At 42.2% G+C, this 15,665-nt stretch overlaps 1 protein-coding gene and 1 long non-coding RNA gene across 6 annotated transcripts in view; both read right to left on the bottom strand.

The window, feature by feature from the left end:
• The window catches only part of LOC143372344 (ATP-binding cassette sub-family G member 4), a 44,980-nt gene that overhangs the window by 8,626 nt on the left and 20,689 nt on the right, over positions 1-15,665 (bottom strand). For 3 of the 5 annotated variants that reach the window (XR_013086286.1, XR_013086289.1, XM_076818461.1), the window contains exons 1-2: positions 6,178-6,352; positions 3,254-3,371 (exon numbers count right to left, since the gene is read on the bottom strand). Coding sequence is in view for 3 of the 5 variants with exons in the window: in XM_076818461.1 (XP_076674576.1) it covers positions 3,254-3,371; positions 6,178-6,352 (293 nt within the window). In the remaining 2 variants the exon portion in view is untranslated. Of the gene's footprint in view, positions 1-3,253; positions 3,394-6,177; positions 6,353-15,665 lie in introns of those variants that run through there. The other 2 variants (XM_076818481.1, XM_076818472.1) reach the window with 2 other exon arrangements.
• LOC143372375 (uncharacterized) lies at positions 374-3,231 on the bottom strand. The gene is made up of 2 exons (XR_013086293.1): positions 2,064-3,231; positions 374-1,962 (listed from the first exon to the last, which is right to left on the bottom strand). It is a non-coding gene; the product is annotated as an uncharacterized LOC143372375 (long non-coding RNA).

The following is a 15,665-nucleotide window of genomic DNA, read 5'->3' as shown; positions in this document are numbered from 1 at the left end:
AACGGATGATTCTACGTGCCAAAATAAGGAGAAAACCAAGAGTAACATAATCGAGGTGGAGGCTTTCGCTTCTTACAAGGAAACACCGCGAACCCGGACTCACCGATTGGAACGCAACTTTGTGGGTTTTTAGGGTGACTCAAAACAAGAACAACGGTGCCTTTCACTTGGGCCCTATCGCCCTTTAAGGGGGTGAAAACTAACCTCAAAGTCAAATTGGCACTTCCACTTTTTAGCGTATAACTCTCAAAGTACAACAGACAGAAAAAAATGTTTCAAACAAAAGTTTAATGGTGCAATAAGCGCTACAAACTTCCGTTAACAAAATTTTGAAAAGATTTTTTTTTCGTCAGTTATATATTTTTTTTAACTCTTTTCAAAATTTTGTTAACGGAAGTTTGTAGCGCTTATTGCACCATTAAACTTTTGTTTGAAACATTTTTTTCTGTCTGTTGTACTTTGAGAGTTATACACGAAAAGGTGGAAGTGCCAATTTGACTTTGAGGTTAGTTTTCACCCCCTTAAAGGGCGATAGGGCCCAAATAAAAGACAACGTTGTTCTTGTTTTGAGTCATTCTAAAAACCCACAAAGTTGCGTTCCAATCGGTGAGTCCGAGTTCGCGGTGTTCCCTTATTAGTTATTAACATTTAAAGCATCGGGTCAGATGCGCCTGACGCATGGCAATTCGGCGATCAGTGGGTCACGTTGCGTAGGTCAGTGCGGTCGAGAACAGTCACCGTCAAAAAACAGCGACGCATCTATCTCTACGAGGTAAACTGCAATCTGTGCTGTTTTTCACGGTCACGAGACTTGAGGCGTTACATCTCAGCTTTGACTCTTAATCTATCTTCTCCTTCTATATATGTCGTTCAAATTTGGTCACTGTATAGGTTTCGTTGACCACGCCCACTTTTACGCTCTGCTATGCAATGTACGTTTCTAATTATAACTCGCAATCGACTTACTCGATATAAACAAAAGTAGACTTATTCTTTTTGCATTTCTTGCTAACTTTAATAACACTATCAACTGTTTCGGCGTCTAAAAAAACGGGAAGCTAAGCTAACAATAAGCTACGTGATGCTATGCTATGCCATGCTACATTTTAACAAAAATGAGCTTCAATACATAACCGTTTCCACCAAAAGCTAAGCTAAAACATAGCATTGCATAGCTTAACTTTCAGGTGGATTCCCGGCTTAATGCTGTCGCTTTTAATTTAAAACTTGCATTAACCCGGGTGACACCGGGCATTTCAGCTAGTAAATATGCTATCTCATAAACTACTAACCACGTACGCTGAAATGCTCGATGAGTACTACAAAATGACAAAGTATGATAAAAAGAAGAAGAGTTACTCTTGGGGAAATCTCCTCATTAAGAGTGAAATTAATTGTTCTGCACTACTGGAACTCGTTGATCTATATGCTCCTACCAGATGTGTCAGAAAAAGGCCACCTTTCGCATACCGCAAATTCAAATCTAACTATGGGTCACTTGATCCAATGAATCGCTTAATGTTCAACGCCAGCTCCTATGCAGACTATGTCGACTTCTTTTCCGGTAGTAGTTCCTCTTTCAGTTGGAAGCTCTTCAGACTATTGTGTCAGGAAAATCCTATCACGTCGTTGTAACTCTGTTTTACATTGGGCAATGCCCGTTCAATTTTCAATAATAATAATAATTACTTTTTTATATCCGATGAATAAGACATTCATCGTGCATCGAAGCCGTGGATGAAAAGAATCAAACTTTACAATATTTCCTCCGAAAAGGTCCTAATTCCTGTATTATAAATTCCCCTCGACTTTTGAAAAAGGAGAACTCGCATTTGTCTTATAATTTTGGATAAAACAGCTCAGTTTTTAATCCTCTTCTATCATTCGCCGGAAGCTGCGACATCCTCCGCTGAATTACTTTAAATGAACGATTGAATCCGCGATTATCCAGCCGGCGAATTACTACAATGAAATAATGGAGCGTAATGTAATAATCGAGCGAGCCTTGCTAATGCAACGATGCGGTATAAATATTTGCAGGAGTGGATCGCAGGACGGAGTACCTTATTTGTAACAATATCGCGCGATGTTGTTAATATTCGCGTCGAGACTTGTACTCGTGCAGCTGGATTACAGCTCACAATCAGTGGTATCATTTCCAGGGGACACCTGCTGCTTGAGCCTTTAGGAAAGTGCAGGTGACATTCAATTAAATTCGCTGCCTGTATCATCGAATGATACTGCCGGGATTACAAGGAAATCCTCAAGGTTCCACTTTATCTTCGTGCAATCGAAGGTATTTTGATAGCACAACTTTTTCCCCCTGAGTATACAATGCAGCCTCGTGATTAACATATCTAAGGCCGAAGTGGCGGGAAATTAAACCTTTTTGTACACGCGGGGAACGCCCATGGGCGTTCGGCGACCATGGTTAAGAGATACGATTGGAAGAATTCCGCACGCGGCGGACGCTGCGCGTTGGACTTGTCAGCAATTATACTTTCGCGATTACAGGAGAATTTTTGTCGCTTGAATTTATTTCTGAGTACTCGAAGGTAGCCTCGTAGCAGAAATCTTCTCTCCCGAGTGTACCATCAAGTATCGTGATTGGAATATTTAAGTAACTCGATCGGTCGAGTGAATTAAGGAAACTGACTCGATCGGGCTACTTTCTGCAATCAGGTCTGTTTATTTTAGTTCTTGCGCTTGATAGACGAGTGTCGTAAAGGGGGAGGGATAAACATAAAGTAGTGGTCGCAGAAAAGTTTGAACTGTGAATGGTAAGGAAAATAAAATAGTTCCATTAGAAAGAATTACATCCAAATGCTACCATTCAGTTTGCAAAATAAATACCTTTTTTGAAAGCTCCGATATAGGACTTTTTTTATCAAAGCAGCACATCTCAACAGTATTACTATAAATTTTTAGCTAAAAATATTAAAAATTAAAAAAGTTATGATTTTTTAAGCAAAAAAAAGTTTTATCGGAACACTTACTCGTTCAAAATTTTTTTTAAGCACGATGATACTATAAACGTCACGTTTCAACGAAGGGCATATATTCTACAATGCTCAAACTTTATCTCAGATTTTTTGCAACTTAATTTAACTAATAGTTTTTAAATAACAACTGATTGAAAATTGGCAGGGTGAAATTGACCCAGTGTGACAACCGAGGGTTAAATTAGTCATGCAGATTTAAAGAAAACACGAGTTTCCAACAGTCTTTTGATCGCCATTAGTGATCTACTAACGTGAAGCCAGCCAAAATGTCCATTAGCGTTGACTTGCCGGCGCCCGAGAGTCCCATGATCGCCGTGAGTTCGCCCGCTCTGAATTCGCCGCTCAGCTTTGTCAGCAGCTCCGTCTTCGCTAAAACAAACATTCACACGGACTTTCTAGAGAAATATGCGTGATTAAATTAATAAACGAACGCTTGCAAAGAAAGAAAATAAATTATTCGCGCTAGAGCATCGAGTGAAAGCTCACCGTTTCTGCGCCGCCTGATTGCAAACGTATAATATATTCTGATATTCCATTTTATTAGAGAAGCCTGATGGAAATCGCACTTTGACCCTTTAAAATCTAAACGGTACTTTCAGGCTTAACGCTTAGCGATGAATAGCGATGGTAGTGATGGGAACGAACCGCGCTCGAGGTTGTTCAAATTTACAATTTGTTCGGAATCGAATCGAGTGAAGACAGAATCAAGCGTGAAATAATTCAAGTGCTAATTAGTTCCCCTTTCCTAGTTTATTAAGAACGGTAGGTTCCAATTAACAGTATTAACACACATTGAACTCAGGGACGGATTTGGAGATTTGGCGCCCCTAGGCTAACAAGTGTCTGTCGCTCTTTCCTTGAGATATCATCAAATATCTTAATTTAAAAGAGTCGAGACAATCTCGAAACTCTGTGTTTAAACGTTTCCTAATTTCTTTCGCTCAAAATTTGTTGCTCCCCAGAATTTGCCACTTCCCAAAATTTGTCGCTCCCCAAAATTTTCCACTTCCCAAAATTTGTCGCTCCCCAAAATTTGCCACTTCCCAAAATTTGTCGCTCCTCAAAATTTGTCGCTTTCCAAAATTTGTCGCTCCCCAAAATATCCCGCTTACCGAAATTTATCCCTCCCCCCATATGTCGCTCCCTAAAATTTGCAGCTTACTTAGCCTATATACAGATCCGCCCCTGATTGAAGTGACGAAAAGTAGGCATATATGCTCTAAACAATAATTAAATTTTTAAGAAAAGCGGTTGAGAAATCTATTATCCACTTAATAGTAATGTTCGATACTAGATCGCTCGTTAAATCTCGAATCTAGTCACTACTATCCCCACAGAAGCGAGCACGAAAGGCTCCAACCCCTTTTTCATTTGTTCTTTTACATACGCATTGGAGATCTCACTATTGCTTCCTATATTCATAAAGGTAATGGTTCTCCTCTGTTACAACCTAGGGACATCTGAATTTCAACAGCGCAACGAGTATACCTACCCATGAAAACAGAATCGAAACGTTTTAACAAAGGACGCAGTGAACAATTGTCACGTAAAATGATGCAACGTCTCCACCCAATTATTAACTATGAAGCTGCTAATGAGGGTCCGTGGTAATTCATGATCTCGCGGCTCACCTCGTCCCGATTCCATACAATCGTGCGATCCAATTCGTTGCTTCCATGATTGTTCGCAAATACGGCCGTGAATCGTGAAAATATTAAAGCGCAATTAAAATAACCTCACATTTCGCCGAAAGAGAAATGGCAAAACGCTACAGTACAGTCGGTATACTATTTTCCATGCTTTCAAGGCCTCGGCGTGAAAACGCGCCCATGCCAGCGGAGGAATCAGAAAGAAAAACACGCTCGTTACAATACGATGACGTAACGCGACGAGCACGTAAGTAGATTGCCGGAGAAAGGCAGAGGTAGCATGTTAACTTAATATTGAAACGTGAATGGCCACTTCTGAAAAGATTGCTAGCGTACCAAAGAACTTTGTTGTTCGTTTGCTTTAAAATTAAAGAGTTAACAAAGTCATAAAGAGTCTCATTCAATTTGTCGCAGACGGCGCACAGCGATCCATTATATTTTTAAAGGGGTTACTAACCATGTTTGTTCCCGTGCGTGGTTCAGGGTTAATAAACTCATAAGAGTATCAGACAATACTCGCGACGACGCAGACATATGCACGGCGAACAGGCGCGATTGTGCGCACGGTCTATTTATACCCACCGAACTGAATCCCCCAGCATTCAAACTCGAGAATCCTGGACCGTTATCGTGCGATTCTTCAACGATTAATTAATCACAAGTAGTTTGGAAATAAACGCCACTGGACTATCATAGAATCTTAATCGTATTTAACTATTCAACATTGAATCGCACCGACTATGCATTTGACTATGTAACTACCGTTGCTTACATTTTCCAAGCATTCTTGCGACAGCATTGAAGCAACCCTAATGATGAGGAAACTGAACAGGAATTTTCACGTCCAATTCCGAACGAACGAGGTAACGATACGACATCTGTAAGATAATCAACGAACCGAAATTTATCGCCCAATTTGGAATGTAACTACAGTTTGTTGCGAGTATCGAGTAGTTAACGCGATACGCGTTAGGGGGCGTGCAACGATAGATAATTGGTTGAGGATATATCTTATTGGCAAGTTCAATGCTTGGGCAAATCCGACGCCTGCACTTCAGTCGCTGACAACCTACCCACTGTGTATTCGAGTCGATTCCGAACTAGCCTTACATGACAATTACGTTTGTAGATAAACTTATCGGGATCGATGCTCCACTTGTATCAATGTCAGATTGTATCGCGTGAAACTATTCTCACAATTCATTATCGAAATAAACTATTCGCTTCATTCGGCGTTACTGTAAACGTTCATTCATCAAAGGTTTATAAGTCGCGATACTGTTTGATCCGTTCCTCGGCCAGCGCGGAGCAACTTTCAAACAAAGTGACTTGCAACGATAAGGGAACTCGGTCAACGAGTTCTGAAAACAAAGAATCGCCATCTTCGATTATCATAATTCAGCGTCGTATAGAAAGTTTCTCTTTCAATAACGAGAAGAGATCTGCATTATCGACATCAGTAAACTTCAATGGAACACGTTCATGTAGAGGGAGCGGGGTATTTAGTTATTTTTATTAAATCTCACCTCTGGAGAGGATCCACGGACGGGCGCTGTATGAAATATCCTCGAAGACTAGAAATATCGAGTTATCGACGTCCATCGGGTCGTCCAACTGTTTTGTACTGGTCGGCGGGTTCTCCGAGCTAGACATCGTATGCCTCAGCTGCTGTTGCATCTCGATTAATACTTTCGTGCCCATTTCCCACTATTTTCTTCAGCCCCTTACATTCGAGCAACCAGCACGGTGCTTTCACTGTCGCTCCCGAACGGCCGTCGGGTTCGTCAGCACTAAACACAAGGAAACGCATGTAAGAGTTCCGATAACCGGCACACGAGGGAGAGAGAAAAAGGCATCGAGCAGAGAGAGCTTGGTGCCGCGTTTCTTAACCGATATACCATGTGGCCGGTCATTCGCGGACCGAAGGTCTGCTCGAGGCAAACAGCAATTACAAGGGAACATCCCGAACCCGGAAATTCAAAAAATTCTGAAACTTTGTGAATATGTAGGGAATTTCCTCCTGATTACAACGGAATTTTTGTTTGCTGCCCAAATTCACTCTAAGGGGGTGTAATTGACCCCTGAAAATCCGGTTATTTTCCGATATTGTGTTATAACTCGTGAACTGTAAAATATTTTTTTTTACCAAATGGTAGATCTAATTAAAAGAAGTAACTTTTGTCTTGAAACTTTTTTTCTATCGCTTACAGTTCCCGAGTTATGACACCAAATCGAAAAATAGCCGAATTTTCAGGGGCTAATTTTACCCCCTTCGAGTGAATTTGGGCAGCAAAAAAAAATGCGTTGTAACCAGGAGGAAATCCCCTACATGTTCACAAAGTTTCAGAATTTTTTGAATTTTCGGGTTCGGGATCTTCCCTTGTTAGCTGTTTTCAGCGCCTAGAGGCTAGCAACCAGCCATGTGTCGAGCTGTCCCGTTGCAAAGGTTAGAATCAGTAAGGAGAACTGCAGTAGTAGGTTCGAATTCAAACGACTTGAAATCAGCCACTCGCGTTCTTTACGAAAACGACAAAAAGCCGCTGCGAAACACGTGGCTACGAACACGCACCTACGCTACTGTAGTTCTCCTCACTGATTCTACTCTTACCAACGGGACAGCTCGACACACGGCCGGTTGCTCGCCGCTAGGCGCTGAAAACAGCACCCTGTGCAGCCCTGACTTAGCAAAACTCCTTATTTATCCTGTATTTCACTCGCGCAATATTCCGCTGCAATAGCAACTTGCTCGATCGGTATCAACGCGCACTGCATATCGACGCACTGCTCTCGTGGCACACGAGACCTGGCAAACAATCAGGCGATGCTAATATTATTCCCGATGTGAGAGGTGTACTATCCTCCTCATTCCATTTGCATTGCAAATCCGATGACCGTAGGTGTCGCGCAAAATCTGAATGCTCAATGAAACACCGCCGCGTCGTGCCACGCGTAGAAATCAACCGGACGAAAGTAACGTGAACGGTAAGGTTCCAAGCTGAAAGGGGGACTGGTTATCCGAAAGAATTGCTAGAGCTTCGGTGAAGTCGTTCGCGACAGTCGAGCAGCGGTTTGCACCAAACTTCAACGTGCCAAACTTTGAGGAGCCCGAAGAACTCTCGTGGGAATTATAGGTGTCTCTCTCGTCTCTATTATTGGCTCCCTAGTGCACTGCTGGCACACAATTCGGGAAGCTCGGCGTGTCGCGAGATCAGGGAGCGACGTACGAAACAGAGACCTTTTTGTTCTGACATGTGACCTGGGAACCCGTCGCATCGACCAACATCCAAGGGGGTTGACGTTATCTTTCAGATTAAGAAATGGTAATCGTTTGCACAGATACGATGATCGTGTTTTCGAACGGTTACATAGACCGATAGCGAACGAACCTCGCCCTGGTATTTAGGAAATATGTCGATCGAAAACTTTCTCTTCTTCGTAATCCATTAAGCACCACATACCACGGAGTTTTTCACGACCGACTGAGTGAGACGCATTGCGTGCTTCGCCACCTTGTAGATCGCCCTTGGTTAAGCAGTTTTATACGCTGCTGCAGTTCGTCGAGACGCACCGACGCGGGCTGCATGCAAAGGTCATGCTGGGTGAGCAACACCATAAACGCGAAAACAGAGGTCGCCTGGGACGTCCACGCGTTTGTACGCGTGAGGTATGTCACTATGTCGCGCTACTGGCGTGGTATATGTATACTGTCGCGTCTTTGACCCAACTTTCATATCTGCGTACTGCGGTGCACCGAACTTACACGTTCCAGGCTCCTCAGTAACCGACGTAAGTCGAGGCAGAGACTCGACGTATGTAGAAGTGCAGTCGCATTTTAGTTAACGAAGTAACTTTTCAGTTGATTAATAGAGACGACTATAGAGGTGAAGTTTTGTGTGCATGTACACTGTCGTTCATAAGTATTAGGACACCTGTTGTATGTATTTGCACGGAACGTGATATTTGGTGCCAACGGACTGAATACTTTACACTGCCAGTGGCGAATTTTGCGGGCGGTCTCTGAGTGGCCCTTCACCAAAAAAATTACGATTTTATCTCAATATCTATATTTCTTCTGTTTCCAATAATTTTCACACCACACGCGCGGAAATTTATTTGTAATTCTGTTATGTATACAGGGTGTCCCAGAACGTTTGCCACCTGGGCCTCTTTCCTTAAATCCTTCACTGTTCACTGCTTTTAATTTAGAATAACAAATAAAGTAATGTTTCTTAGACTTCTATGATAAATTCCCAACGTTTCTCACAATTATCCTACGCAGAGCAGGTGTCTTGATACTTTTGAACGACAGTGTACGCGTTCAGAATTAATTATGAAAACGTGCATCTACTACATGCATTATAACGCGTACAGATCGTACACAGTGTACAAATGCCTATCGCGGATGTAGACGACGTGGTAAGTGCGAAATTGTGGGCGTATATTGGGGGATCACTGCATTCCCTTCATCGTGGTTTATAACTGTGCACGTTGGAATGTAAGCGATAGAACTTTGTTAACTGAACTGACTCACCGAGGGAAATCGTAAGCGATACAATTCCGGCGACAAACCGCGACGAATTGGGCGAGCGAGAATTTTGGAGATGGACGTTAGTCCTTTTCAGAGTATTTGTTGATATCGATTGAGACAGATAATAGATATGAATCACAGAGTGAAGTCAACTAACCGACGCGGTGGAGGGGGGGGGGGAGTTGAGTGGTCTGGTGGGCGTACCCCTGCTACCCTGGGCAGCCAATTAGTTTTGCACTGACTACTTATTCCTTTTAATGTACAAAACAGAAAGTTTATATGTTTGTGTGCATCGCCTAAAAACTTTCGAACGGTAAACTCTGGGGTCACGAAATGCGCCCCAGCTCTTTATGCCTGGCCAATTAAGATAAATTACTGTTTAAAATTTTTTTTTTTATAAAATCAGAATCTAAATTCCGAGCGAAGCGGGATAGTAAAGCTAGTATTATATAAACTAAAAATTGCATTCTCAGCGTGCCCATGGGTCAAATATATTTTTATTTCAGAATCACCCGCGTTCTTATCTGTCCCTTATCAAACCACATATCTACACGGAATATTCAATTACGACAAACACGAGTGAGAGAGTTCAGAGCTAAATTCTTTTATCACCGAGAAAACGTCGACCCGTAGACCAAGCAGCGTCACTGGGGCCTTTGTTTTCAAATCACTTATCGCAAATAAGCCCTCCTCGCCAAACACAGATTAGAGTTTCGACTTGTACAGCGATTTTCGAGAAAAATAATCGGCGTTGCGACGTCGATAAGGGAACGATCGGGAGCCAATCGAAACAGCCTCGACGTCGCGAAGCGAAAACAGAATCGACGCGAACGTACGTACAGACGAGTCATCTGAGATGATCGTGAACTGCACTGGTACTTTGAAGATGAACACCGACAGAAGCACAGTAACTCAGCACAATTGAGTTATCGTCGTAAACGGACGATTAACGTCCGGTTATCTCGAAATTTAAAAGAACAACACATCTCCTTTCACGATCGCGCGCGGACCGAAGACAATGAAACGAAGTGAAGTGCATCATTAGTCGAGCGAGATACGAAGAAACACTCCTATCGGTCAGTCTCGATCGCGGCAACTTTTTCTATCCCTCCGCGAGCGACACGCAGCCTGAGAGCACGTGTAGCGCGACCGTTTCACACCACTACTACGTATAAACTGTTGCTAAAGCAGAAGACAGAGGGGGAAGAGTGGGGGGTGGCAATCATTCGCAGTAAAAATACTGTCCACACACTCGCAGGAATTTATGCCCCCATCGAACGATTGTTTAACGGATGCTACCAATTAATAACGACCGATGCTAAGTAACAGGTGTGCCGTTTGAACTGCAAACTTCTTTTGTTTCTTGTTTTCATCGCACTTGTTAAGAGCCTTGTTTGTCGTGATTAGATATCGCGATCTTTCGCTGTTCAGCACGTGAGTTTAGCGAGTGAACGCGATCGAATTGCACGTTGGTAGAAGCCAGATGGAATTATTTTGCAGTACCATGCAGGCGAAGAATGGTAGGTGGAGAAAGAAGACCACGGCACTATCACCCTCGCGCGCTCAACAACGACTGAATCATTAGTGCCTGCTCTCTAGTCGCGCGTCCTTGTCTCGACACATGTTGAAAGTGAACTCGCGCCCGCGCATGCCGCCTCCGAGGCATATAGCGCCAGCTGATATACCCGGTGAGCAGCGTCGGCTGTCTCCTTGATTGTTTTCAATAAGTTGGCACGCTGGTCTCCTTATCTGTAACGTGTTTGCTCGACGCCGTCACAGGGATTTGGAAGGGCAAGGCTCGTGATCCACGGGCACTTTGAAACATTGGCCTTGGAATTTTTACGGTCCCATCGAATAAACGCACCGCGGTGTTGATGAGATTAATTCGGGATTGATAGGTGCATGTGAATTTGCCAGTTTTTTCGTTGGTTTTCGTTTGTAAATTGTATTTGTGGTTTGGTGGATACTGTTTCTCGTCGATTTCACGCGGCAGAAGTTTGAGCAAAAGGTGTGCTGCTTTTATATGTCGCAAACTAGTTGTAATCCTCGCCAGCTCGGCAAGGTTGCCCACAGGGAGTTTTATGGTATTATGTTACAGTGGACACAGTGCTCTTAGGTAGATAGCTGTAGGGTAAGATTGAATGTTGAATGTAACTTGTCAAGGCATGTAATTATATTCGGGAGTATTGAGTGTAAGTGTGCTTGACTAACATCAAATTTGATATTTATTAATTCCCACAGCAGACTGCGGTGTATTTGTGTACCAATTAATCTCGAATTAAACCGCAGAGGAGATATGAGATAAATCTACATAATGTTTTGAGTTTGTGTCACCACAGACGAGGTATAAGATAGACCTATCGCCTTACGGATGTTCGTGTCGCCACCCAAACTGTGTTACCGACCCATAATTTGAGGACTGAATGTGGTGGCATCTGCTCATGAACAGCGTTCAACTCAGCAACTACTCTGAAATGTGTTGAAATGCTGAAAGGTGTGTGTGTACCTGTATACGTGTGACTTGTTTAGAGTGAGCTTTGACATAGAGGGCAGGACTTAGGGTACGTTTATGTTGGAGCTGCGATAAACGATCAGAGCGACGATAAGAGCGAGATGACTATATAGATAACCAACGATAAAAGCGTCGAGAAAGAAATATTTCTCATTCTTCGCTATTATCGCAGCTCCAACATAAACGTACCCTTTTACGCGGATTTCTCTCAGAAAATCCATTTCCGGGATCAAGACATTATGGTTAAAAATGATATTTCTTCAAAGCCCGTTACATCATGAAAGCATGTCTGCCACAAATAATGTTGTTGTTCTATACCTCGTCTGTGATCTCATATACCCTAATGGCATTTACATCACAGTATCTTAGAATCAGTCTTTGATTATCTTATTCTATATGTTGTTTCAGAATAACTTAAATTTATGCGCGTTTACAACTTAATGTTACATTTGTTGAAAAAGTCATTAATTATAATAAGAGCTCTTATATTTGGTCTTGATAGGAATTCGTTACTATCATACGGAGGCTTCAGATTGCGTTTCCTTAACTGGAGTAGCATATTGGGTCTATTCGTGTCATGTTTAGGACAGTCCCATAAGATATATTGAATATCCTGGGTGGGGATGCTTACTACTCAATCATATGTCGATACATCCGCCATCTATAGGCTGTTGCTAAAAGTATAGGTTCGTGTAGATGCCAGTAGAGAGCACAAGGCGCTTTTGGCTGTCTGCTCAGTTAACTTCACATTTGACGTAACCGACGGGGGAGAAAACGACAGCCTTTTCCCTCAGCACAGACGAGGTATAGAATAGGCCTATCAAGCAATGTATTTTTGTGTCGCCGGTTTAGGGGGTCCTAGGACCCCCTTGCCATTTTAGTGTCGCATGCAACGTTACCGGCGAAGTCTCAACAGATTGTAACGCTACGCGTGGTAGGAACTAGAATTAAGCACGAGTAAAACTAGTTTATGTTTTGAGAGTCAATGCCCGCGATTTACAAATGTTTCTGTTAGAGTAACAATTTAAAAATCGTCTTATGAACATATTTCGTTCAACGGAAAAGAACGGAGGAAGAAAATAAAACGATATCACATTCGTCTTTTAACCTTGCTGTCCTATTCCGGTTTATTTAACGCAAAACAAATTTATTTAACATACAAATTTATATAAACAACAACATTATTTGTGGAAGACATGCTTTCATGATGTAACGTGGAATACCTCGCAAAGGAATTGTAACTTTGTATATTTCAATAAAATGCTGAAGCAGAGAGGACTTTAAAAATTGTGAAAAACTCAACAGTTCCAGTATCTCGCTGAAATATTCCAACTTGCACTTATTCTTCCATCTTAACACTATATTCGTATTCTGGGGTTCGGTAGGAACAATCGAACAACATTTTAAGTTACATATTTTATTCTTACATTCTACCATAGTATTGCAAGTTAAAGAAATTCTTATATACGACTAGAATATTTGACAATCGCAGCCATCGGCTCGGTTCTCACCGATTACCAGGTCTCACCGCGAGGAAGTTGCTGTGCTTGGAGACCCGTAGAGAGATAGATGGAATCAAAGTTCCATCGATCTCCCTGTACATGAAGCCTACTAAACCAAAGAGTTGGATGGAAACAAAGTTCCATCGATCCCTTCGGTTTAGATATAGAATCTAGGGAACTGCCAAGCAATCACTCGATTAAAAGAAATTCAGGAAAGAAGGAAAGGCGAAGGGTGAGCGTGAAACAAGTATTGGACGGCGCAGTTCCTACCACCCTGCTGTCCAAGTCGAAAGGGAAAAGCGCTCGGCGCCTCCCAGACGATTCCTGTTGCTCCGATGCGACTCGTCAGGAGCAAACACTTGACCTGACTCAAGCCGTCTAACACGGAGATTGGGTAATCGAACCGGGTGACTTACGCAGGCAGTGTACCAAAAGGTGCACCCCCTACGCCCGAAACTTTTCCCTTTCATCTTGCAATTTATAGCTTGCACGGGCTTTGAAGAAATGCCATTTCTGAACGCCATAGTGTCTTGATCCACGAAATGGATTTTCGGAGAGAAATCCGCGTGAGTCGTTGACCAACCGAGCCAAAGCATACCGTAACAAAAGCCTACCCTCTTATGTCAAACTCTCTCTCTAAACAAGTCACACGTATACAAGTACGCAACACCTTTCAGCATTTCAACACATTTCAGAGTAGTTGCTGAGTTGGACGCTGTTCATGAACAGAGGTCGCTAAATTCAGTCCTGAAATTATGGGTCGGTAACACAGATTGGGTGGCGACACGAAGTCCCATAAGGTAATGGGTCTATTCTATACCTCGTCTGTGCTCTCAGAAACTGATTGAGAATGTTAGTATGCTTGTTGATAACCCACGTTTCGCGTCTCTCCCTTGTCACGCACAATACTTTTTTCAGCACCTGCATAAAAAGTATATTTTTGAAAGCCTGCTGAGCGATTCGCAAAAAAATTATGAAATAAAAAGAAAGAAACTAAAAGCACTGCTTGCGATAAAGATTCCACTTTTTGGTTATATCGCCACTCCATAAATTTTGTTGTACATTGTCTACTTTTCTTTTGATTTCGGCAGCAACAAATTTTCCTCAATCGCTTTTGCAGCTTCAGCTATATCGTGGGGGTGTGGTAATATCCTGTATCACTATCACTCTTATTATCACTCATTTTATCTTTTAATGAAAAGAGGTGCTGTGACACTTTTAATGTCAACATAAACACACCTGATCGATATCGATTAATCGATCAATTGCTTCTTCATACCACAGGGTAATGCCATGTTCACTCAGCTCGCAAACTCAAGTTTCCTTGGGAGCAAAGTGAAATAAGCGAATACGCATGCGCGTAAAGCCTGTTTCCCTTGGGAGAAAAGTAGAAACAGCGAATACGTCTGAAATTGGCCATTTTGCTGCCGCCCAGTAGGCGTAAAAATACACCAATTTTCATGTAGGTGTTGAAAAAACTAAATAAAGGAAGAAACAATAATGATGAGTTCACAGTGCAAATTGCGTGCAAACACTGGATCCAGATCGATTCACGTTTGTGTTGTATCTTAGCAATTTTCTAAGGTCTATTTCACACTTTCTTTGTGATTGAACATTTGAAATCGTTGATCTCTCGCATCATTATTTATATTCAAAACGCGCTTTTGTACCATTTAAGTACTCGAATAACAGTTTCGCGTAAATCACACAGAGCGGCGCTCCGAGCGCAGTAAATTACCATCAGCCTGATAACAGAGGTTTAAAAAAGTTTTTAACAGTCGCAGCCAGATTTTAATAAACACAACAACTCTGAATTAAATGAAGCGTTGAATCTGCAAAATTATATTTACAACATCACATAGAAACAAGCTCATGAAGACCGCCACTATAACTGCTACTACATAAGTACTAATAAAACCTATCATTTCACGCGTGCAATCACTAACCACAGACCTGAAACGTTACCCATTTTTCCCAATCATATAATCACACTACCAACAAGGAAAATTTCTCAACTCGAAATTTCTGATTTTCCTGAAACTACGCGTGAACGTAGAGTATCATAGCGTATGCAAGTAGCAATTTTTCTATTTTACAGAAATTCACTCCGAAGGGGTGAAATCAGCCCCTAAGTCGTCGGGTTGTTCCGTTTTGTTTTAATATAACTTTTTAACGGCGCGAGATAGAACAAAACTTCAAATACAAAAGTGCTTCAGTTTTTCACGTTCTATCGCGCTACCGAAATAAAAATGAAGTAAAAAATTCCTTGCGAGTGGAGCGTACTACATCTTACCCTCCATTTCTGGAATCCCCGATCCCGTAACATCTACAATTAAAACCACCTTCGATAAATACCATCGATGCCACGAGAACACATCCCACTTAAAATGTCTCCGAGAATTTCCACGAAAATGCACGTACGTGACAAAATGCAGGAATTCGAATTAGCCGCCCGGTGCGCATGCGCGCTGG

Source organism: Andrena cerasifolii, chromosome 1, assembly GCF_050908995.1.
Source record: "Andrena cerasifolii isolate SP2316 chromosome 1, iyAndCera1_principal, whole genome shotgun sequence".
NCBI lineage: Eukaryota > Metazoa > Arthropoda > Insecta > Hymenoptera > Andrenidae > Andrena > Andrena cerasifolii.
This window is presented reverse-complemented; position numbering and strand designations above follow the sequence as displayed.